General features: G+C 41.9%; 1 protein-coding gene across 1 annotated transcript; it reads right to left on the reverse strand.

The window, feature by feature from the left end:
• Positions 1 to 9,749: 9,749 nt before the first annotated feature.
• On the reverse strand, positions 9,750 to 23,971 carry LOC120986501 (phospholipid phosphatase 3-like). The gene is made up of 6 exons (XM_040415123.1): positions 23,739 to 23,971; positions 22,427 to 22,584; positions 21,134 to 21,405; positions 15,952 to 16,009; positions 13,151 to 13,327; positions 9,750 to 11,625 (listed from the first exon to the last, which is right to left on the reverse strand). The coding sequence occupies exons 1-6, from the start codon at positions 23,896 to 23,898 to the stop codon at positions 11,530 to 11,532; spliced, it is 921 nt and encodes a 306-aa protein (XP_040271057.1). The 5' UTR covers positions 23,899 to 23,971; the 3' UTR covers positions 9,750 to 11,529.
• Positions 23,972 to 24,826: the final 855 nt, after the last annotated feature.

Raw genomic sequence — 24,826 nt, forward strand, 5'->3', positions numbered from 1 at the left:
TCACCAGCTTCAATGGAGCCCGATCCACTGCTCACCCCTCAGTTGTAGATAATAATTATATTAGAAAAATATGAAAGGCTCTCAACTATTTACTTATGTTTTATTCAACAATAAACAGTTAATATACACATAAAAAATAATAAATATATCCCTATTTAGTATAAAACTTAATTTCCTTTTCTAATTCATATACCAAAAGCGCTTTACGTTCGCCAGCTAAACTCGCGTTGCTCCCAGCTTTGTTCACAATGCATTCGCCGCTACTCTAGGTCAGGTATCAATCAATCGTTGTCTTTATAATTTCCTTGTAAGTCGTCGTCCACACTGTCCTCGTATCAGCCTTCACCAGACGCATTTCGGAACGGCTATGTTCCTTCCTCAGTGGTGTAAAATCAAATGGATATAAAATCTGGGATCTCATAGTGGTTTTTTTAGACTCTTTCGTATAGAGTCAAGTCCAATAACTGGACTGGATCATTCAGCTTACAATGGCAAATGTTTAATCTGTATTTATCCCGTAGCGCATTCAAATGTAATCATTTATCTCTCGCTTAGTCTATACAATGACTAGGGTTATAGGTTATTTGAAAATATACATGTATTTAAACCAATTATATACATGTTAATGGCTACACTGCACAGCTGTATATTATGTCTTTAACGATGTGATAGCCCACACTTTTAACCATGATCATCAATGGTGCCTCCCTCCAGTGTGGACTTCTCAAACATATATTTGTATATAATCAAATTTTTACTCCTTTACTCATATTTAATGACTTTAATCCACATTGTGCGCCCTATATCAATGGCCGCCTTTCTCGTGGTCCATGGGATAATGCGATAGCGCACCTTGGTGTAGCTTCCCACATCCACATACAATGGTGTTTTACCTATTTGCATCGTTGGCATGGTGTGTTTTATATAGAAAACAGCCACCAGCCTGATCTGTGGACTAGATGCAATGGTCTTGACTCGAGGGCACACTTATTAGTGATATATTGAAGTTTCAGCTATGGTTCAACACTCCGAATTGCCCAGCTGTCTATCCCACAACAATACCATTCACACACCGCGTCTCATCATTTCTCATTTAGTTCAAACAATACAAAACAATATAATCATTTAGATCCTATCTAGACATCGGCATAAACATCTCCCTAAAAATGGCCAGATAACCAAAATGAATATGAATACAAACATAAATATATATATATGTGTATGTTTAATACTACATTCTGTGGTTAATACTATATTCCATAATTGCAGGAAGGTATGGGGTGAGGGGGAAGACACGGGGGACGTCGGTGCATTAATAGAAGACCTAGCACCGGCGTCCCGTGTGAACTGACCTTCCACCCCTTACAGGAACCCAAAAACCTCCAGCTCAGCGTTCAAACCTTTTGGCATCAAGGATCCAAATTGATAGATTTTCTTGGCTTCATATCTAGACATTTGGCCAAAAAAATTGCCTCCCCTCCAATTTGCTGTGACTGTCTCAAACCCCTTGGACTGCTGTCATGACATATCTTAAAATGATTTGATAACGTATGTTTTTCATACCCTTTTTAATATTATTAATTTGTTCAGCAATTCGTGTTTGATCGTCTCCAACATGGACACTCAATCACATAGATAACCAACCTGCTACTACATGTGAGTAATTCTTTTATTTCCCATTGGAAACTGTTGGCTGTTGATTTGATTATGCTGTTTTTTCTTGAAAAACCTGTCTGTTTGCAATTTTGACAGCTGCCGCACCTGAAAAAAACACTAAACGTCATCCAATTTTTCGACACCATCATTCTTTTGTTGTCATGGTTGGAATTGGAGGGATCCGCAGCACCGCAACAGGCTGGAAGAGGTAGTGGGGTGGCAAAAGGGAGAAGGTGGGCCACACCACACAGGCCCGCAACTGTTTCACTGAGCACCCCCTTGCGGAAATTTCCCTTGCCAAGGGGTAGGTGTTCCGCAGTATGGCGATTTTTTGAGGAAAGTGCGGACGACAAAAGAATAGTAGTTTGCAACCTGTGCCATACGAAAATGAGCCGGGGCGTGAACACTAGCAACCTCACCACCACCAGCATGATCCACCACATGGCATCCAAGCTCCGTAATAAGTGGGACGAACACCTGGGTCCACAATCTGTGTCTGTGGGTCACACCACTGCCTCCTCTTCCCCTATGGTACGTGCAGGCCCGGTGCTATAATAAGGCAGACCAAGCAGCCGCCTTAGGGCGCTGAGAAGGGGGGGCGGAAAAATGAAACTTTATTTTATTTTTTTCATTAATCACTTGCATGCCGCCGGGCTCCTGCGGCTGTTCTCCTCTGTGTGGTGGTCCTCATATCTTCTCTCTGGGCTCCCGAGTCCTGACAAGTTGTTTGAGGACCTTTCTCACTCTGCCAATCAGTGGCTGCAGCTGTATCACGTGTCAGGGCAGTGATTTCCCGCTGAGCCAATCACTGGTCTGACACATGACACAGCTGCAGCCACTGATTGGCTGAGTGGGAAAGGTCCTCAAAGTCTTGTCGGGAGCACAGAGAGAAGATACCATGACTACACAGAGGAGAAGGGGAGCTGCTGCAGACGGGAACAGGCCCAGGTGAGGAGCATAATGTTTATTTTTACACTAATTTAAAGAGACAGGGGGCACACCAAATACTTAAAGGAGTGCAAAGGGTGGTATAACTACATATGACAAATATTCTGACCCAAGGGGAGAGTCAAAAGAGCCACCCCATAAATGCACATCCGACCATAAAAGGATATAAAAATATATATAAAGTTTATTGGACACAACAACACACACGCATTAAAAAATTGTATACAATATAGAACAAAGTGCGGTATGCAATAAAGTATATGTAACCGACACACACAGGTCCACTGTGTTATCACATATAAATGTATGCGTTATCAACCAGCATATAAAGCAAAACAATGAATCACATATAGCAAATGTAAGGTAAGGTAAGACCACTAGAATTGACAATACAGACAGACCAAAATAGGGTCAAATATCAAGAGCCAAACCTACATAGCCAGCTGGTGCAGTGGACCTGGAAACATAACAAGCGCCCAACGCGTATCGCCGGAGCAATCCGTCTTCCTCAGGGGTAAAGGACTGTGTGTTGGGGCGTCAGTTAATATAGGGTGTTAGATAAGGTGTAATTACATTCACCTGTGCAGCAGGAACTGTGGTCAGTGTGTGAGCATATCAAACTCCAGTCAAAACAGGAAACCGGAAGTGTGAGTCACATGATCGGCTGGTGGAACGCATGGTGGAACGCATATGCGCTCCACCAGCCAAAACACAGCCACATTGCAAGAAAGGACAAGGCAGACATAAGTATATAAACTAAACATTATTGAATGTAGCTTTTAGAGCCACAGAGGCAATACCAGACAAGCTAGTGAGCAATTTTTATTTTTACACAACATTAATAGAAGGGGGAAATGTGCCATGGAGGAGGGGGGGGGGATGTGACATGGGGGGGATAAATGTGACATTGAGGGGGTTGAAATGTGACACGGAGGGGAGAAATGTGACACAAAGGGGGTGATGTAAAAAGCAGGGGGTGATGTGACATGGAGGGGGAGAAATGTGACATGGAGGGGGAGAAATGTCACATTTCTCCCCCTCCATGTCACATGACCCCCCTATGTCACATTTCTCCCCCTCCATGACACATCACCCCCCTCCATGTCACATTTCTCCCCCCTCCATGTCACATTTCTCCCCCCTAGATGTCACATTTCTCCCCCCTCCATGTCACATTTCTCAACCCCCTTCATGTCACATTTCTCAACCCCCTCCATGTCACATTTCTCAACCCCCTCCATGTCACATTTCTCATCCCCCTCCATGTCACAGTTATCATCCCCCTCCATGTCACATTTCTCATCCCCCTCCATGTCACATTTCCCATCCCCCTCCATGTCACATTTCTCATCCCCCTCCATGTCACATTTCTCAAACCCCTCCATGGCACATTTCTCATCCCCCTCCATGTCACATTTCTCATCCCCCTCCATGTCACATTTCTCAAACCCCCTCCATGTCACATTTCTCCCCCCTCCATGTCACATGTCTCATCTCCCTCCATGTCACATCACGCCCTCCTTTTTACATCACCCCCACCGAGTTGTGTGTGTGGGGGGGAAGAGGGGGCGCCAAAATGTAGCTTCGCTTGTGTGTGCAAAAATCCTTGCACCAGCCCTGGGTACGTGCTGGCTAATTGCCTGTCGAAGGCGCAGGCCCGGATGCCTCCCGCCCTGCACCTGGACCTTTGCAAGCACCATCAGCGACCACATCCACTTTCTTGTCCCAGTGCAGCCTCCAATTGTCATTACCCCAGGCATTTGAATGCAAGCGCAAATACCCAGCCACCCACCCACAGGCTATATTACTAAATGCGCACCTTTCTAAATTACTGGCCCTGGCAATGTTGCCATTTAGGCTTGTGGACACTGAGGCCTTCTGCAGCCTGATGTCGGTGGCTGTCCCGTGGTACTCTGTCCCCAGCCGCCACTATTTTTCAAGGTGTGCTGTGCCCGCCTTAAACCAACATGTGTCCCGAAACGTCAAACGTGCCCTGACCAACGCAGTTACTGGGAAGGTCAACTTAACCACAGACACATGGCCAAGTGCATTTGGCCAGGGACGCTACATTTCCCTGACGGCACATTTGGTGAATGTTGTGGAAGTCGGGAGCGAGTCGTACCCTGGGATGGCACAGGTGCTGCCAAGGATTGCGGGCCCTAATTCCATTAGAGTTTCCGCCAGCACCTACGTTAGTGGCTCCAGCCCCCACTTCTCCTCCTCCGCCTCCTCCTCCACTTCCACCTCTGAATTATCCACGTGCAGCACTAGTCAGCCATCAGCCGGTAGCTGGAAGCAGTGTAGCACTGCAGTGGGGAAGCGTTACCAGGCCGTGCTGAAGCTGATATGCTTAAGGGACAAACAGCACACCGCCGCAGAGCTGTTGCAGGGGATAAGAGAACAGACTGAGCTGTGGCTCTCCCCACTCAACCTACAACCAGGCATGGTTGTGTCTGATAATGGCCGTAACTTGGTGGCGGCTTTGGAGCTTGGCAACCTGACACACATCCAATGCCTAGCCCACGTCTTAAACTTAGTGGTTCAGCAGTTTCTCAAAACCTACCCCAATTTACCTGAGCTACTGGTGAAGGTGCGCCGTGTGCGTGCACATTTCCGCAAGTCATCGACAGCTTCAGCCGGTCTGTCAACGCTGCAGCAGCACTTTAACTTGCCAGCTCACCAGCTGTTGTGCGACGTGAGCATGCACTGGAACTCCACGTTCCACATGTTGGCCAGGCTTTGTGAGCAGCAGAGGGCAGTAGTGGAATACCAGCTGCAACATGGTCGTCGCCTTTCCAGTCAGCTTCCACTAATCAGAAGCGAGGAGTGGGCATGGATGTCTGACCTCTGTGAGGTTTTAAGAAACTTTGAGGAAGCAACACAGATGGTGAGCGGCGATAATGCTATTATCAGTGTAACCATCCCACTGCTGTGTCTACTCAAACGCTCGCTGCTCACAATTAAGGAAAACGCTTTTCATGTGGAAGAGGTGGAAATGGGGGAAGAAGACATTACACAGGGTGATAGCAAGACCACCCTCCGTCCGTCTTCTCAGTGCGAATTGGACATTGAAGAGGAAGAGAAGGAGGAGGAGGAGCAGGAGACGGTTGCCTCCGCTACAGAGGGTAGTACCCATGGAAGTTTAATTCCATCTGTTCAGCATGGGTGGGCAGAAGAGGAGGAAGAGGATGAGGAGACGGATAGTCATCTTCCTGATGACGACAGCGAAGTCTTGCCTGTTGGCACTCTGGCACACATGGCTGACTTCATGTTAGGCGACCCGCGCGTTATACGCATTTTAGACAATACGGATTACTGGGTGTTCACCCCTTTCTCGACCCCCGCTACAAAGAGCACTTCTCATCTCTCATTCCTCAGGTGGAGAGGACGAGCAAAACGGTGCAATACCAGAAGGTCCTTGTTGAAAAATGGCCCAAAAAATTTCCATCTGACAACGCTGGCGGCAGAGTCCGTACTTCCTTGGGCAACCGAGGAGGGGAGACAAGGGGAACACACTGCAGTTCCAACAGAGGCAGGGTAACACTTTCCAAGGCCTGGGACAGTTTCATGACACCCCGCCAGCGCCCTCACCATGTCAGCGTTCTCAGTGATCCCTCAGTGCCTTACAACTACTGGATGTCCAAGCTGGACACGTGGCACGAACTGGCGCTCTACGCCTTGGAGGTGCTGGCCTGCCCTGCTGCCAGCATTTTGTCTTAGTGGATATTTAGTGCTGCTGGTGGCATTATAACAGATCCGCCTGTCAACTGAAAATGCTAACAGGTTGACTCTTATAAAAATGAACAAGGCCTGGATTGCCCCAGACTTCTCGACTCCACCAGAGGAAACGGATGAACAAAGGGACTTTAAATGTGTTGTTTAATGTACTCAATACACTGTATTCCTATGAATCCGTTCCACCACAAAAAAGGGTATATGGTTAAATCTTCCTTTTCTCATCCTCCTCCTCCTCTTCCATCATATCAACATGCTTATTTGTCGCATATAATGTACTCGCATATAATTTTTTACAGGGTCAGCTCACCTGCAGGCCCTTGCATATAATATTTTACAGGGTCAGCTTACCTGCAGGCCCTCGCATATAATTTTTTACAGGGTCAGCTCAACTGCAGGCCCTCGCATATAATTTTTTACAGGGTCAGCTCACCTGCAGGCCCTTACTTACAATCTTTTGCAGGGTCAGCTCACCTGCAGGCCCTTACTTACAATCTTTTGCAGGGTCAGCTCACCTGCAGGCCCTTACTTACAATCTTTTACAGGGTCAGCCCACCTTCTGATGACAGCGAAGTCTTGCCTGTTGGTACTCTGGCACACATGGCTGACTTCATGTTAGGCTGCCTTTCCCACGACTTGCGTGTTATACGCATTTTAAAGAACACGGATTACTGGTTGTTCACCCTTCTCGACCCTTACTACAAAGAGAACTTCTCATCTCTCATTGCTCTGGTGGAGAGGACAACCTTGCTGAAAAATTGCTCCAAAGTTGATAGGGCAGACATCCAAATGGATCGTCACCATCACGGGGACGTGCGATCGCCTAGAAGTTATCTAGAGTCGACAAAGAGGCAGCAGGCCCTCACCTACAAGTCCAGTCTCAGTAGACAAGAGTCTGGGCAACACAATCCTCACGGCACAATGGGTGATCGTTGTGGAGGCCGAGAGCAAGTCGGCTGCTGGCACCAGACTTGCCCTCCAATAGATCCTCGTTAACGGAAAGTGTACTCATTCCAATAACAGGGCCTCTTGTTATTTATCGTCACTACCTCCCCGAGTCGGGAGTGGGTAATTGCAGCGCGCCTGCTGCCTTCCTTGGACGCTTGTGCTTTAATAACTTGACCCACCCTAACGTGCATTCGCCCAAAGGTTATCTAGAGTCACCAATGCGGCAGCAGGCCCTCGCCCCTAATGTTTTAGATGGTCAGATCAGCAAGCCCTTGCTCCAAATATTTTGAGGGTCACCAGCAGGCCATTAATCATAATTTTTCAAAGCTGTGTATGATGCCCTCCTTTATGTGTAATAAAGGGTGTATTGGAGTGCCGGTTCCTTGTAATTTTTGGCAGCCCTTTCACTTAGTGCATAGGCTTTATGAGTGTAGGAGTTCCACTACCTGAACTATTGTACCACAATGTGAATGAAGCCCTCCATTATGTGATATACAGGTTGTATCGGAGTGCCTCTTCCTTGTAATTTTTGGCAGCACATGCACTTTATATACGAGTAAATATACAGGAAAGAATGTTTCTTAACAATTTTTCCTCTAAAATTGTTTATTTTTTTCGGTTTTGTGCGTATTGTATTATTGTCAGTCTGTAAAAGTGGTGTACTTCTCGGACAACATGGTTCCCAGCAGAGACCTGGGAGTCCAAGATGCATCGAGACATCCTCCCCATGCTGTTCCCGAACCATTTCGGTGATGTTTCTATCAATTTCTGACCTTTTCCTAGGAACCAGGCACCCTCCCCTCTTCGGAGCAGGGGTTGCCTGGTTTAATGCTCGGGTTCTCCCATTGACAGCCATTATACGTCACCACTTAAGGGATTCCGGCCCAGATCTTCAATCAAGATGGATGCTGGTGGCCCGTCGCGAGCAAATGGAGGAGGTAAGTTAGATTTTTTTTGTTTTTTGCACTATTTCAGGTTAAATCGATTAATTGACACGAAGCATGAGGAAATTCGGCTTTGAGGCAAAACGAATTTTTCCTGAAATTTTCCTGAAATTTTTCCTGAAATTCGCTCATCTCTACCCAGCAGGTCCCACAAAACCACCTTAATTACACAGTCCACACCAGCAGGAGAAGTTTGTAGCATACTTAAAGGGGTTGTACATCTCAGACATTGCTAGCATATGCCCCAATGCCTGATAGGTACAGGTCCCACCTCTGGGACCTGCATCTATACTTACAACAGGGCTGGCAAAGTCCGGGAGGGTGCACAGCGCATGCCCAGGCCTCCCTCTATTCAGTCCTTTGGGAGTGCCAAAAATAGCAGAGCAGCACGCTCAGCTATTTTTGGAAGTCTCATTGAAATGAATAGGAGGCACACCGTGCTAGCGCGGCCACCACTACATTCACTTCTATGGGACTGATGGAAATAACTGAACCAGCTTGGCTATTTTCACCGCTGCCATAGGATTGAATAGAGGGCAGCCGCGTAGGCACAGTGCACCCTCTGGGACTTTGCCAGCCCTGTTGTAAGTATAGATGCAGGTCCCAGAGGTGGAACCCACACCTTTCAGACCCCTTTAATATTCTGAAGTTGCATGAATCGGCCTCCCAGGAACCTGGTCATGTGAGGCTCCTCTTCTGTAAATTCAAATTCTTCTGACATCATGTCCCTTATCCTGGCGCATGAGCAGATGAGGTAGATTCAGAAGTTTGCGCATGCGCAAGAGAGAGAAATAGTTCTAGCTTGTCCACAGTGGAAGAGATGACCCGTCCATAGCCCAGGCTTTGGTAAAGAATGTGGATTTTTGGGGGAGAATAATGATAAATATATTACAAAGTTTCTCCTACAAGGTGTTATATGTAATTAGGGTAGCTTTTCGGGACCTACTCTGTATTACAAAACCCTTTTAATGATATGCCATGAATTTTCCAGTCACTGATAATAACTTGAAATGATAGTATGTTGGCTGCCGAGAGTCAGCACTAGGAGGTGACACATTCCCATGCCGTTTTCATTTTTTTTTGCCCGGGGCACAGACAATTCTCAATTCACCCTTGCTTCGGATACTCCATACCTCAAGCTAGCATTGTGATCTGGTGTATAGCATAAAAGGAAGAAAGATCAGCCAAGAACAGCTTCCTTCATGTTGCTTGGCATTATCAGATGTTCATCGTTGGACCGAGCATGTTGCCTTCATTTGACAATTAGCGGAAGTCCTTTGAATGAAAGACGGCAAACACATAGAAAGTAACTGAAGCATAGAAGGCAAAGTCACAGCAAAATCCTTAGATACTTTCCTACATGTTCACACCTGTTTACCTCTGATGTGAGTGAGAAGCAATGAACATACAAAAAGAGCCTAAAGCAAATATGAAAACCCTAGAAATGACCTTGTCCCACAAGCCCACACATTTACAACCCCTCCAGGCATTGACACAAGGCTGAGTCACGACAGCAGATATTGATATAGAACTTTTAATACAGGAACAGAAAAGCTCTTAATATATAAACATCATTATTAATGACCCCAATCGTCCAGCGGTTGGAGATAAGTCCATACAAGTCCGTAAAAGAGCGCCATCCAAACGATGGGCAGTACATTCAGATTCTTCACTTAGCTCTCTTTCTCAGTAGTTTGAAATTGGTAACATTCTGTCACTGGTGATTGCCTTCACCTATATGATCGTCTCTGCCATGACAAGAGTCACCTGCTCCTGATCTTTTGGAGCACAATATCTAAGGTATTATGTTATACTTGCAAGGTATCCTCAGTTTAAGGTACACTTACATCTGCCCTCGAAGTTTAATTATGTTGAAGTCTCATCCATGAAACTAGTCACTCGCTCCTGATTTTTGAAGTACAAAATGTACATAATACAATATAAGATATTATACTTTTAGTTTAGAATACAATTACAATACAGTTTCCTTTTTGATAGTCTCATGGCACAGGGCACTGGCTACTGATCTTTAGGAATACAATATGGCAAACTTTCATTAGCTTACTATACATTTACTTAAAAGATGCTCTGTCAAAGAAGACCAACTTCGATTTATGTGGAAATATCTCCCATGACTTGAGTCACTTGTTCCTGATCTTATGGCTTCATATCCTTTGTAGCACCTTATGTAGGGTATTCTGACATACTTTTAAGGTGTCTTTAGTTTAACACTGAATGGATACTAAAATATTGTTAGGCAAACTTTTTCCACTTTGGAAGTCTCTCTCTTGTCACTGAGGCACTAGCTACTGATCTTTTGGAGCACAATGTAACAAAAATAGCATATTGCTTCACATTTCTAAGGTGTCTTTAGTTTTGTCTACTCAACATTCCCTTAAAAAAGGTCTTCATAGGAGACCATCTTCTATTAATGTGGAAATCTCTTACATACTTGTCTTTAGTCAATTGTACAATCACATTCCTCTGTCCTGAGACATCAGAAATCACTCATGACATGAGGCACTAGCAACTGATCATTTTCAATGCAATATGTAAAAATAAACACATAATTTCTCATGGATGAGGTTTCATTAACTTGACGTTGGTCAACTGTTTTTTTTTTTTTTTTTAATCTATCCCATGACATGGGGCTCTAGCCACTGATACTTAGTCTTTAGTAGCAAAATATGTGAATTATCAACCTGTAAGAATTGATGTACACTAAAGAGCAGATTCTCCTGGAATTATGTCCTTTAATTTGAGGCACTAGCTCCTGACCTTTTGCTCCTTGGTCTTTTAGTGTCCAATATGACTAAGTATTGGACCATATTATTGTGCTACCTGCCTTACCAGAAGTTGAAAAAGAGAATTCTACATAAAAAGAAGTTGTTTTCTCTTTATGAAAACCCATACTTCGATACGTCGAAGAGTCCAGCAAAAAGTGCCGAAACCCCAAATTGTAATCTGTAATAGATAAAAATATTCCAAACTATGATTGATGGTTGAGAAGATGGCAGCATGGTGAGGTGTTGCGGCAAATGTTGTTGATTTATCTGTCATTCCAATAATCCAGAATATTTCATAATCTGGCATTTTCATGTTCTTCTGTTCTTTCCGTAGGCATCCGAAGGTCCTAGGGTCACCTCCTTACTGACAGTTCAGACGTTCCACAGAACTCGCAGTTTAACAGGATAATGGGCACAGTCCAGGTCTGTGGAGTCCTGTCCTTTACACATCCCACAGGGACGTCTCTCTATAACTTGCTTTGTCTCTTTTTATCTAGAATTCAACGTGGCACCTAACAATTGGTGAATGTCTCTGGGCTGTCAGGCCGTGGCAGGATGGAAACCGACTGTAAGCTTTTTGGCCGAAACATGTCGGAAATGTAAAAGGCCTGGAATGATATAGAAAAGGAGGAGAAAATTACTACAGTGCAGATTGCAGGAACACTGGAACGCAGTGCACAGCCATGATCCCTGTGTCATGCTCCACCTCTTAGGCCCCTTGACTATACATAACAAGTGCATCAAATTTGAGTGTTCCTTTAAATAAGCATAAAGTAATAACAACAATGACATGTATTATACCCCCCCCCCCATATTACATTGTAGTTCTCCGCAGTAGAATCAGGCAGTGCTGGTCTGTGACGGCCCTTTGTGTACAGTGAAGCAGGATGCACAGACGTTTCCTGCACTCGCTGGATCCTCCCTCCCCCATATTGCCAGCAGCCACAGCAGAGGGAAGGGGGGAAATTTACCTATTCATCATTTATATAAGACTTCCGATTCCCACTCTCCCAAAAATACTCAGGACAAAGGACAGGGTGGAGCGCCCAGTAATCATAACCTTGTTTATATTTCACTAGATCTAAATCTGTGATTTACTGTATGTTATATGTTTATTATTTCTAGAACATCGGTATTCTACAGAGCTGTCTATACCCTACCATCTATCTATTATCTATCTATTATCTATACCCTATCTATCTATCTATCTATCTATCTATCTATCTATCTATCTATCATCTATCTATCTATCTATCTATTATCTATCTATCTATCTATCTATTATCTATCTATCTATCTATACTATCTATCTATCTATTATCTATCTATCTATCTATTATCTATCTATCTATCTATACTATCTATCTATCTATTATCTATCTATCTATCTATTATCTATCTATGTATCTATACTATCTATCTATCTATCTATTATCTATCTATCTATCTATCTATCTATTATCTATCTATTATCTATCTATCTATCTATTATCTATCTATCTATTATCTATCTATCTATCTATCTCATATCTATCCATCTATCTATCTATCATCTATCTATCCATTATCTATCTTCTATCTAATATCTATCTATCTATCTATCTCATATCTATCCATCTATCTATCTATCTATCTATCTATCTATCTGTCTCATATTTATCTATCTATTTAATATCTACTATCTATCTATTATCTATCTATCGTATGAATCTATCTATCTATTTATCTATCTATCTATTTCATATCTACTATCTATCTATCTATCTATCTATCTATCTATCTATCTATCTATCTATCTATCCATCCATCTATTGAGACAATTAGGGTTGATGGGCTGATCACTCTTCTTCCCCTTTCTCTGCCTTCGGCTATTCTTAAGGCTAGCTTTAGATTGTAGTTGTATTCAGACCCATATATTATAGATCCAATGGTCAGCTCGGAGCAGACTGGCATTGTGCTGACATCAGTAGAATGTAAAAGCGCCCACACTCCAGTCCGGGCTCCATCTCACCCTGAACTTATAATCAGATTTTTCTAGGCATATATTAGATGGAGATCCCCTTAAACCTGACATCTCATATCTTCAGTAATGATCATAAATCACATCATAAATCATAATCGTTATATACTTACCACCCAGTAAGCGACCAGCGCCCCCTGCAGGAACCCAACAGCTACATCAGATGGATGGTGTCTGTAGTCAGATATCCGAGTGAATCCTGTATACAAGGCCACAAGGATCAAGACAAACTGGACAAGAGGACGCAAGAGCCGAGCCCCTCGCCAGGTGAACCGCACCTGCAAGTAAAACTGGAGAGCGATACATAGAGCGTCAGCGGTTTAACCTTTAAGATGCCATGTTATGTTTGCTATTCTCTGCTGTCTAGAATATTTTACATTTTATGAATGATTTTTTGTTTTTCAAGAAGGCTATATCTCGAAGGCTATATCTGGTATTGCTGCTTACTGAAATGTATTTAAGCTGCAAAACCAGACATAACCTATACAGCTTTTTCTAATCTTACACATCCTCATCTTGATGCATCAGGATGATGGTTGATTATTAGATCCAGGTGCACACTGAGATCTCCTGCATAAGGGAAAGCATCTTAAAGGGCACCTGTCAGCAGAATAAACCCAACTAAACTAGACATACAGCCTGGTAGTGTTGATACTGCTGATTAAAATGATACCTGTCTTGTGAAAATCGGTTCTGGCATTCCTAAGAAAAAAAAGACTTTTATTCTTTATGCACATGAGGGCTTCAAGGGACTCAGGGGTGTGGCCAGCACTGTAAAGCTGATGTGCACCAAGGAGTTAGGCCCCGCCCCTCAGTGTACTCAAGCCTTCATGTGCATAAAAACTAAAAGTATTTTTTCTCGGGAAAGCTGTAACCGATTTTCACAAGATAGGTATCGTTTTAATCAGCAGAAATAACCTGCGTACCTGATTTAATAGGGTTTATCCTGCTGACAGATGCCCTTTAAATGTAATACAATCTGGGGATCTTTCTATCACAGTGCCATCTACTAGTATACCGTTTCTTTAAATATGCTTTGTTTCTGTGGATTTGCTTTTAAGGATAAAGTGGTAGAGGTGGTACTAGCACTGAGCAACAAGGGCACATGCCTCGGGTCTTTTGGCTAATGCCCTGGGTTTCTCAGCACCAGCTATGGCCACCTTCAACTGTATGTGCATCCTCTGCTAGTGCATCATGGGGCACAGGTATCTTCTACTAACAACCCTGCTCATTGGGTTTTAATTAGGACATTCAGAATCATTAATGGGATTATCTAGTTTATAAAACCCAATGTCAAATATGTCCATTCATTAGGCAATAGGCAGCCTATTGATTTAAATAAAAATAGGGGGACACTCTGTGACCAGCCCATTCGTGACAAATCCTAAACGAAGAAGGGATTGTCCAAACTGAAAAACCTTTTTAAAAGTCATCCAGGTTCCTTGCTGGTGACTTCTTTAGAACTATGATGCATAGTCAATGTCACCATGACTCAGGCATATCATATAGATGTACACAGCAAATGTCAGGACAGTATCTTGCACAATCTTCCTCATGACTGGTCGGTCACTCTTTGACTAGTCATGGGCCTGGACACTGCCGACCCTATGTCTGGTGTCACAAGGATTTATATTGCAAATTTTTATATACTATTTGCTTAGTCATGTCAAAAGGATGTCACAAGAAGGAAGTCAACATTTTTGTTTTCTAATTTTTTATGTGTTTTCTTATTGAGTATTGGAGTCGTCCAGTCTACGATGAGGGTCTTATTGCATAACCGCTTACTGGGAATAGATTATCTCATTTGCAGAAGACATGATGGCTGAGACTGTAGGCACCATTATAGCTCTGACCATAAAGCCTACAGTCATGACCAAAAGTTTTGAGACCCACACAAATTTAGATTTTCCCAAAGTTTGCTGCTTTGGCATTTTTAGATCTTTTTGTCAGATGTTAATATGGTACACTGAAGTACAATTATAAGCATGTTTTATTTTTTTTTACTTTTATTGACATATACATCAAATTTATGCAAAGATATTTCCAGTGTTGACCTTTCATTTTAAAGACTTCTGCAATTCGCCCTGGCATGCTGGATATCCACTTCTGGGCCAAATCCTGAGACCATTCATGTGTGAAGCTGCTTCTCATCCAAGGGAGTGAGCTTACGGCAATGAACAAAGAATGGAATTGAAATATCCTCCAAGAACAACTTCTTCCAACCTACCAGAAGCAATATGGTGAGGGACAATGTTTTCTCCACCAAGATGGAACATCATGTCAAAGGGGAAAAAGTGATAACTAAGTGGATCGGTGAACCAAGCATTAAAATTTTGAGTCCATTGGCCAGGAAACTCTCCAGATCTCAATCCTATTGAAAACCTGTGGCCAATCCTAAAAAAGCGGGTAGACAACCAAAACCTTAGAAGTTGTGATAAACTCTTGTCATGATTTGGACCAGAAGCTGATGTCCAGCATACTAGGGTGAATTCCAGAGGTCTTGTAAAAGAATGGTCAACACTGAAATATTAAGTCTTCACATAAATGTCACGTATCTGTGCACAGTTAAATAAACATATGAAATACTTAATGTTAATAAACATCTAACCAAAACATCCAAAAACACTGAAGCAGCACACTTTGTGAAAACCAAAATTTGTGTCAGTCTCCAAATTTTTTTTTTGCCCAAGTTTGTATATCCTTGTGTCACATCAGATATCTTTGAGGGACTCTCGTATTTTTTTTTTTATTAGACTATAACTCTGAAAAACCTCCCTTCTGTTATAGACGGGTGTTGTGTCATCTCATGACATACTTAATTTCACACTTCCTCCTTCATGAAACCATCATCAGACCACGAAGCCAACTTATAGACTTTACAGATACACGAACAGTATAAATGACATATACTCACCGAGAGGTACAACATGGAGTACATCGCAAAAGACGCGTGGCCCGAATAAAACGATTTCCTGAAATAAAAAAAATACATGGACTGTAAATGGGACGGTGGCCAAAGCAGAATGTTTATCATCAAAGGGTTTGACAAAGCTCAATGTTAATGAGAGATGAGAAGGGATAGAAGTGTGGCTGGCCATGTAGAGATATATGGGAGCGATATGAGATAGCAGATAGATAGACAGACAGAGAAAGACAGAGATAGATAGATCGATAATGTGAATGGATAAATGTTATGCAAACTTCACTGTATAATGATAGGATCAGTAATGGGAGCTTCATCTCCCTCATGTGCACAGGATCGGTGATAACGTACGGTAAGTATGACCAGTCATTATAATAGACGTCTGGTAAGGAAATGCCCCCCTTCTACCCTTACTCATCTCTGCCCATAACCAATGAATCTACATGTGACGGATACAGGGAAGGGTCAGGAAGCTCGTCCGTCATTACTTGGAATTGTTTTCTTTTTCTATCATCTCTACGCCTGGCACGTTACCCTCACAGCTATTAGGGGGTTTTACTTTTCTACTTAATAATGGAATGATTTTTCAGAAGGAAATTACATAATGATGATGATGATTATTCATGCTGGGGAATATAAATGACGCTTCAGTCTTAGTCTAAAGCTGAGGAATCCGGGAAGAAAAGAATCAAGATGTTAATGTAACCGGGTCCTCCATAGTTGTTGGGATCTCCTTTAACAAAAATGGGTTATTCCACTAGAAGGTTGTCCATTTAACCCTATGGCTTCCAGATCTCTCAGCTTTAGAAGTATTGTGATAACACCATGGGCATATAATGACAAAAATGCCACAAAATATCCCAAAAGTCTGGAAACTATGTAGAAAAGGGCACTGACTAGAATTTGTCCCACTACATACTTGATTGAGAAGGTTGACTGAGTCCACCACTCTTTCACAGTTCAAGACCTTCACCCTCTTCCCAGAATTTTGAGCATGTTTTATGAAGGGGAACCCTGTTCAGGTCCACTGTACCCATCAACACTGGAGACCTTTGTTGAAGGTTAGAGGGGCTTTGGGTTATGGGCATATTTGGCAAGTTTTAAGATTCCTAAATGGTAGAAGGCATTTAAAGGGCACCGTTAAACCTTCTAGAAGAGCTATAAGCCCTGGTTCACACCTGAGCGTTTTACAGCGCGTTCCTACGCGCTGTAAAACGCTCAACGGGCGAAAACCCATGTTTCCCTATGGGCATGGTTCTCACCTGCGCGTTTTACAGAGCGTACGAACGCCTCTGTGGTCGCCCCTTCATTGGACGCCTCTGTGGTCAATTGCAAGAACGCGCGTACGACGCGCGTTTCCTATTTCCAAAAACGCGCTGTGAAAACGCCCAACTAAAACACGCGTAAAACGCGCGTATCAAATACGCTCAAGTGTGAACCAGGCGTAATTGGGTTACCATACAATATGTATAGATTGCCCCAGTGTTGCAGCTATGGTTCCTTTATGGACATCCTAGTTTATGGTTGAATGAAGACACACATTCATCAAGCTCAACCAGCAAAACATTAATCTATCCTTAAAGGGCACCAATAATGTCTAGTGAGGAACTCAACTCACGATTGTGGTTCCTTCATTCCTTATAAACTACTGAGAAGGGATTGTCGCCTCTGTTGATTGATTTTGCCTACACAGAAGTTTTGTTTCCTGAGTACAATCAGTCACTATACCTTCTTAAACCCCCTCCCTCTTTTTCTTGTACTTCCTTCATTTTAGTGAATTAACAAAGACACATTTGTCTTTAAGAACTGGATAATTATTATAGTCCCGCTGACTGCATGTAATAATAGATACCACACGGAAGGTCAAAAAATCCACCAGACATTGTACTGACTCAATTTACACATTATACAGACTATTTTTTATTCCTGATCAAAAGTGATATTTATAATAGATACTTAATTTGCATGTATAGGTGTGACAGTTTCCTATCTTTACTGCTTTTATTGCAAAGAACCCTTACATAGAAAGATCAGAATCCTTTGGCACTATCTGCTGTTACATTTTATACACTATATGAAAATCTTTCTGTAGATACCAAGGTGTGTTCACCATTCTACAACCTTCATTTACTGCTTTTACCGCTAAGAATCCTTTCTGTCACTAAGAGACAACTAAACTCCAGTACAGGTTGCCCTTATTTGAGGCAAAAGAAATATATATCCATTTTTTTGCAATTAATACACAGGCCAAGATTGCACTATATGTTATACAAGTTTCATCTTTTACTATAAAGAACCCTTTCCATTAAAATCAAAACCAGTATATTTTACCCTATTTTTACTGATTTTAGTACAAAGAACCCTTGCATAGAAAGACCAGAATCCTTTGTCACTATCAAACAGATGTCATATGCTTCTGCCATTCATTTGCTGGTTTTTCTGCTAAGAATCCTTTCGGTCACTAACCGACAACTAAACACCAGTACAGGTTCCCCTTATTTTTTTGCAATTAATACACAGACCAAGATTACACTATATGTTATACAATTTTCATCTTTTACTATAAAACCCCTTTCTATTAACACCAAAATAAGTATCCTTTACCCTATTTTTCTGCTTTTAGTGCAAAGAACCCTTACATAGAAAGTTCCAGAATCCTTTGGCATGATCAAATAGATGTTATATGCTTATGCCGTTACATTTTATACACTATATGAAAATCTTTCTGTAGAAACCAAGGTGTATTCACCATTCTGTAACCTTCATTTACTGCTTTTACTGCTAAGAATCCTTTCTATCACTAACAGACAACCAAACACTAGTACAGGTTCCCCTTATTTAAGACCAAGGAAAAATATATAACAATTTTTGCAATTAATACACAGACCAAGATTACACTATATGTTATACAATTTTCATCTTTTACTATAAAAACCCTTTCTATTAACACCAAAATAAGTATCCTTTACCCTATTTTTCTGCTTTTAGTGCAAAGAACCCTTACATAGAAAGTTCCAGAAGCCTTTGGCACGATCAAATAGATGTCATATGCTTAGGCCGTTACATTTTATACACTATATGAAAATCTTTCTGTAGAAACCAAGGAGTATTCACCATTCTGTAACCTTCATTTACTGCTTTTACTGCTAAGAATTCTTTCTATCACTAACAGACAACCAAACACTAGTACAGGTTCCCCTTATTTAAGGCAAAAGATATATAAATAATATGTATATTTTTGCAATTAATACACAGACCAAGATTATACTACTTTCATCTTTTACTATAAAGAACCCTTTACATTAACGTCAAAACCAATATCCTTTTAGATAAGAGCAGAAATGTAATCTGTTTCTGTTGTTACATTTGTTATACTGCCAAGGTGTTTCCACCATATTATATTCTATATTTTCTGAATTACAGTAAAGAACCCTAGCTACTATGAGCAAACATTGCAAGGACAGAAGTATTTTATATAATAAAATGAATGTCATCTGTTTCTGTTATATGTCACATACATATCTTTCTGTAATTGCCAATGTGTTTCCACTATACTATAACGCATATTTTCTGCTTTTACTCTAAAGAACCCTCACTACAAAGAACAAACATTGCAAGAACAGAATTACTTTACATAATAAGGCTGGCTTCAGATTACCGTTTTGTTTTCCGTTCTTTTGATACTTCAGAAGGGCAGAAAACCCCCCAAAAAAATGGATCCTGTATTTAAAGCATCCATTACGCTCAGTTATACACATTTTGCATCTGTTTTAGCTATTTGTGTCTGAGATCCATTATTTTAGGGTACTTTCGCACTTGCGTTAGAGGAATCCAGCAGGCAGTTCCGTTGCCGGATAGCATTTGTTTCGCGGATCCGTCTAACAAAGGCATTGAAATACCAGATCTGTCTCTCTGGTGTCATCCGGAAAAACGGATCTGGTATTTTTTTTTTTCTTCACATTTTTAAAGGTCTGCGCACGCGCAGACCGGAAAACCGGATCCGTTTGAGACCAGATCCGGCATTAATACACTTCAATGGAAAATAATGCAAGTGTTCCGGAATTTTGGCCCGGAGAAAATACCGCAGCATGTTGCAGTATTTTCTCCGGCCAAATACCGTAAGAGGGACTGAACTGAAGACATCCTGATGCATACTGAACGGAATACTTTCCATTCAGAATGCATTAGGACAAAACTGAAGCGTTTTTTTTCTGGTATTGAGCCCCTAGGACGGAACTCAATGCCGGAAAACTTTAACGCAAGTGTGAAAGTACCCTTAGATGGAATAAAGTCCTACAGAAAGTTTTTTTTTTTTTCAGCTTAAATAACGCATCTCAGACGGAAATAGCTACAACGGATGCAAAATATGCAAAACTGAGCATAACAGATGCTTAAAATACAGGATCCGTTTTTGTTGTTGTTTTATGTCCTTCTAACGGATCAGAAGAAGGGAAAACGAAACGGTGATGTGACCCCGGCCTAACATAAATGTAACCTGTTACTCTTGCTACAGTGGATATACATAGTAACATTTTTCTGTAGATGCCGGTGTTTCCTCTGTATTATAACCTATATTTACTGCTGTTACTATAAAGAACTCTTGCCACTATGAACAAGCAAAGAATCCATTACAAGGACAGAAAGATAATAACATGAATGCAATTTTTCTGCTCTTACTATTGATATAAATAGTGACTTTCATTCTATATATTTTCATTTTACAATAACCTATATTTACTGCTTTTACCATAAAGAACCTAAAGGTTTGATTATCCATACATTAGAGAATGCATGCAATATTTTATGGCATGATTATGTCCACACATGGTAATATCTTTCTGTAATGATGATATAACTATGACTTTTTTAAACATCTTTTAGTGTAAAAAATCATTTTCAGAATTTAAAGGGAACCTATCATTTAATAGGATTCTTTTTAGATTGGGGCATCCATTAATTGTCATTTTATAGAGTTTTGTCCAGTTTGCCAAGATATGCAATTATTTGAAAACTTGACAACTCAATGACTAGCTTGTTAGCTTTTTTTTTTTTCTCACTTTAACCACATACTGTACCCCCTGAGCTTTTTTGGTCACAGTAATAAATGCCTCAGTGCTTCTGAAAGGGGAAGTTCTGGGCCTCTGGGCTTTCATCCAAAACCCCTATATCTCACCTGGCCTCTGTCACGGCACTTGGGTTTCCTGTACAAGTGTAGTCCTCCACATAGTTTGTAGTACAGTTGAGACCTTCTGGCTGACACACAGAGAGGAAGTTTGGCCTGAGACGACCTGCACTCAGCTTGGCTGCATTAGTCAGCGACTGTCCAAGAGCAGAACCAAATAGGAAGGGAAGCACCTGGCGGTAGATGCTGGACAGGTAGCCTTCTCTGGGACGGGAATCTGATCTCCGCTGTCTGCTGACCCGGTGACATTCTCCAAGTACAATCTAAAGAAGAGGAAAAATATGATGAGTCAAGGCCAACAGCTGCTCCTAACAAGGGACTTTTTCGTGTGAGGACTAAGTTGAAGAATATACAGTGTGAGGACAATACATGAGGACTTTGTAGTGTGAGGAATATGGTGAGGACTTTATTGTGTAAGATTTATCATAAGTCATTTTTGGCATGAGGACTATGTGACGACTTTATGGTTTGTGGACTGTCATGAGGGCTTTATGGTGTAAGGGGTGTAAGGATTGTGGTGAGGGCTATGGTGAGGGCTATATGATGTAAGGACTGTTGTAAGTACTTTTTGCTATAAGGCCTATACTGAGGATTTTATGGTTTGAGGACTATAGTGACAATTTTGTAGTTTAAAGGGGTTGTCCGTGTTCAGAACTCCATTTTCACCCAGACATCCCCCCTGACTTGATCATCAAAACAGTTCATGCTCCGATGCTCTCCTTTGGAGTTCTGATGATGAACCAGGCTCTCCATGGGGCTGCCAGAAAGCCTGGTGACGTCACCAGCACCGATGGGCGGGCTTTAGCGCTGCCCTAGCCAGTGAAACGGCTAGGGCAGCGCTAAAGCATGCCCATCAGAGCCGGTGACGTCACCGAACACACTGCCGGGCGGAAGATTCCGCCAGCAGTGTGTTCTTGTACACAAAAGAGCAGGGCAAGGGAGCGCATCGGAGCATGCTAACATCAAGGGGGCTGCCTGGGTGAAAATATGGGTATGTCAGGGTTCAGCTCTGAACCAGGACAACCCTTTAAATCCCTCACCAGAGGACTTTATGGTGTGAGAACTATGGTGAGGACTTTAGGGTATGAAGACTATGGTGAGGACTTTAAAGATTACTGTAAGGACTCTATGGTGTAAGAACTATGGTAAGGATTTTTTGGTGTGAAGACTATTACCCCTTTCGTAATGAACTGAATAACTCTAATAGCGTAAGGATAACATAACCCTGTCATATAACTCCTGCTTGAAACATAACTGATGTACCCTACATAACATAAGACGTACCGTAACCCCAGTGATGAGGATACCCAGGCTGATTAGCATGGTGTCGCTGATAGTTTCCTCTCGGGTTGCTGGGAACCGTATGCTGACATCATCACAGAAAAAACCACGATGGACCGGAGCAACTAATCCCAGCTCACAAATCAAGAAGGGGATGGAGACTGGTATAAAAAGACATAGTGCACAGTATAACTACTATTCAAAATAAACACAATATAGATAGATAGATAGATAGATAGATAGATAGATAGATAGATAGATAATAGATAGGTAGGTAGATGATAGATAGATATAATCAGATAGATAAAAATCTATAAGATATATATTGGTTTCAATTACTGTTTCATAATTGGCCGAAGGTGATATAACAATGATCTCCATTGGTCGTAAACCATCACTTGGATGTATTTTTGGCACAGACTGAATTATCAGGATTCTTGTGGTCCATTGGACTGTGTACAGAAGGATCATTTGTGGTTGAGGTTAATGGAAACCACTTTGTCATCTCATCAGCTCATACTTTGGTTACCTTCAAGCTCTAATTTTAGGCTACTCTGAAGGAGGTGATTAATGGTTCAAATACCTCCAGTCTGCAGTATCCAAGAATAGGATATCCATACACTGACATATTATAGACACTATTCAGATAGGTGGTTGACTATGCCCCATGGCCACCACTGCAAGTGGTATGAAGCTCATGTCAAGGTGAAGGCATCAGCTGAGGTTGACTGCATCCTCTTTCCACGCTGAGGATCTAGACCAGTGCCCTCTTAAAGTTGTTGGACCAACGATAATATGGCATCCTCCTTCTCCAAAGGAGAGAGAAGGATGAATAAAGACCATATTCACTCAATCTAATGAACCAGCTCCAGGAGAGAAGACCCATTCATTGTTGCAAAGGGGATCTCTAGAGAATGAATTTTGCCTCATATGATCCATCTACTCCCAAATGGTCCAGTCTTTCCAAATTCAACAAAGCATATGGCCAATTGGACATTTAGATCTACCTGAAGGATTTAATCAATGGTCAATATTATATTCTTAAGGAACCGTATGAGAGGGGATGAATGTTAGATGTTATGAAGAGTGCCATAATAATAATAATAATAAATACAAAAAATCATAATAAAATCATAATTCATATTAGTTCGACATCTGTAATGCATCACATCCCACACACTAATCTGCAACCTCACATTACCTATGAAATATTTATACAAATTTTCAGAAATTTCCTGCACTATAAAAGTCAAGTGTTGTGTTGTAAAGTGTTTGGCATGATGGCTGGTAACACTATAGGCAGGCACATACTTACCGACACAGAGGCACAGAAAATCCAATAAAACCAGTGACCTCCTAGATCCTTTGCTGACTTTGGCTTTCGGCTCCCGATGAACACAGTGCCCGCCAACTGTCACCTTGAGGACTCTGGGGTCTGGACACCAGTCAGGTGCTCCTCCAGGGGTTAGATGCATGATGCCAGGTAGATAATGGAAGTGCCACAATCTTGGCCTGTGTGTGTTCCTCTAACCAGAGAGGCTTCTGAGTTTGTCAGTAGAGAGCAGATACAGTTAAGAGAGCGAGAGGAAGAGAAGGAGGGGCTGGGAGGGGTGTATGGGGGGTGTGAGACAGACATTGGAAGGAAGGAGAGGAAGAGAGATAACTGTTTAGGAAAAGAGAATAATGTAGCTGTAATCTGAGCCCGGAGTGGTCCACACCCTGCAATCCATCTCTACGGGACCCTGCAATCTATAAGTGTCCATATGTTCTCGAGAGTGGAATTGAACTTAAGAAAAGCTGGAGGAGTGAGCAAGCAAGGTTCACGGCTCTGCTGTTGGTGTATGCACTCCTTGTGAATACAACCATAATAGACAGTGCCAGTCCACCCGCCCAGCACAGTGCGGTGCCAAATAACATTGCCATACTTTTGCTTTACTAACCATATAGTATAACCATCAATATATAGTATACCATACAGTGTCTAAATATCACCTACAGACTGCAACTATAACAGCATCAGCATTATGTGTGGATAAATACTGTCAAATGGTGGCAAAATAACAGTGTCATATATAATTCAGATATTAGCACAAACTACTTTAATAATAAAACCAATAAAACCATTAAAATATCATACTGTACAGAGACCTAACAGTGCTATACATTGTCTAAATAATACTACCTTGCAGTTAATAATAAAACAATCGGTGGCCTAGGAGTTAAGTACAGAACTCTGGGTGGTTCAGGATATTGTAGGGGTTATTGTCCCTGGTGGTTTACTTTATATTCTTAGTAGTCTAAGAATTAGCAGGTCTTACTCTTCCTGATTCTGTAAGAACTGCTAACTGCTCCTGCAAGGACAATACTGGGGTAGAAAAGTGAAAGCTGCTATTTATGAAAGGA

The sequence above is a fragment of the Bufo bufo genome, chromosome 1 (genome assembly GCF_905171765.1).
Source record: "Bufo bufo chromosome 1, aBufBuf1.1, whole genome shotgun sequence".
NCBI lineage: Eukaryota > Metazoa > Chordata > Amphibia > Anura > Bufonidae > Bufo > Bufo bufo.

Bases quoted from the DNA above. Each gene is read 5' to 3' on its own strand.
- LOC120986501 (XM_040415123.1), bottom strand. From the start codon at position 23,898: ATGCATCTAACCCCTGGAGGAGCACCTGACTGGTGTCCAGACCCCAGA. The intron at 21,406-22,426 runs GTACGTCTTATG...CCTCTTCTTTAG, and splicing joins TCCTCATCACTGGGGTTACG to ATTGTACTTGGAGAATGTCA. The intron at 11,626-13,150 runs GTAAGTATATAA...ATATCATTCCAG, and splicing joins CGCTGGTCGCTTACTGGGTG to GCCTTTTACATTTCCGACAT.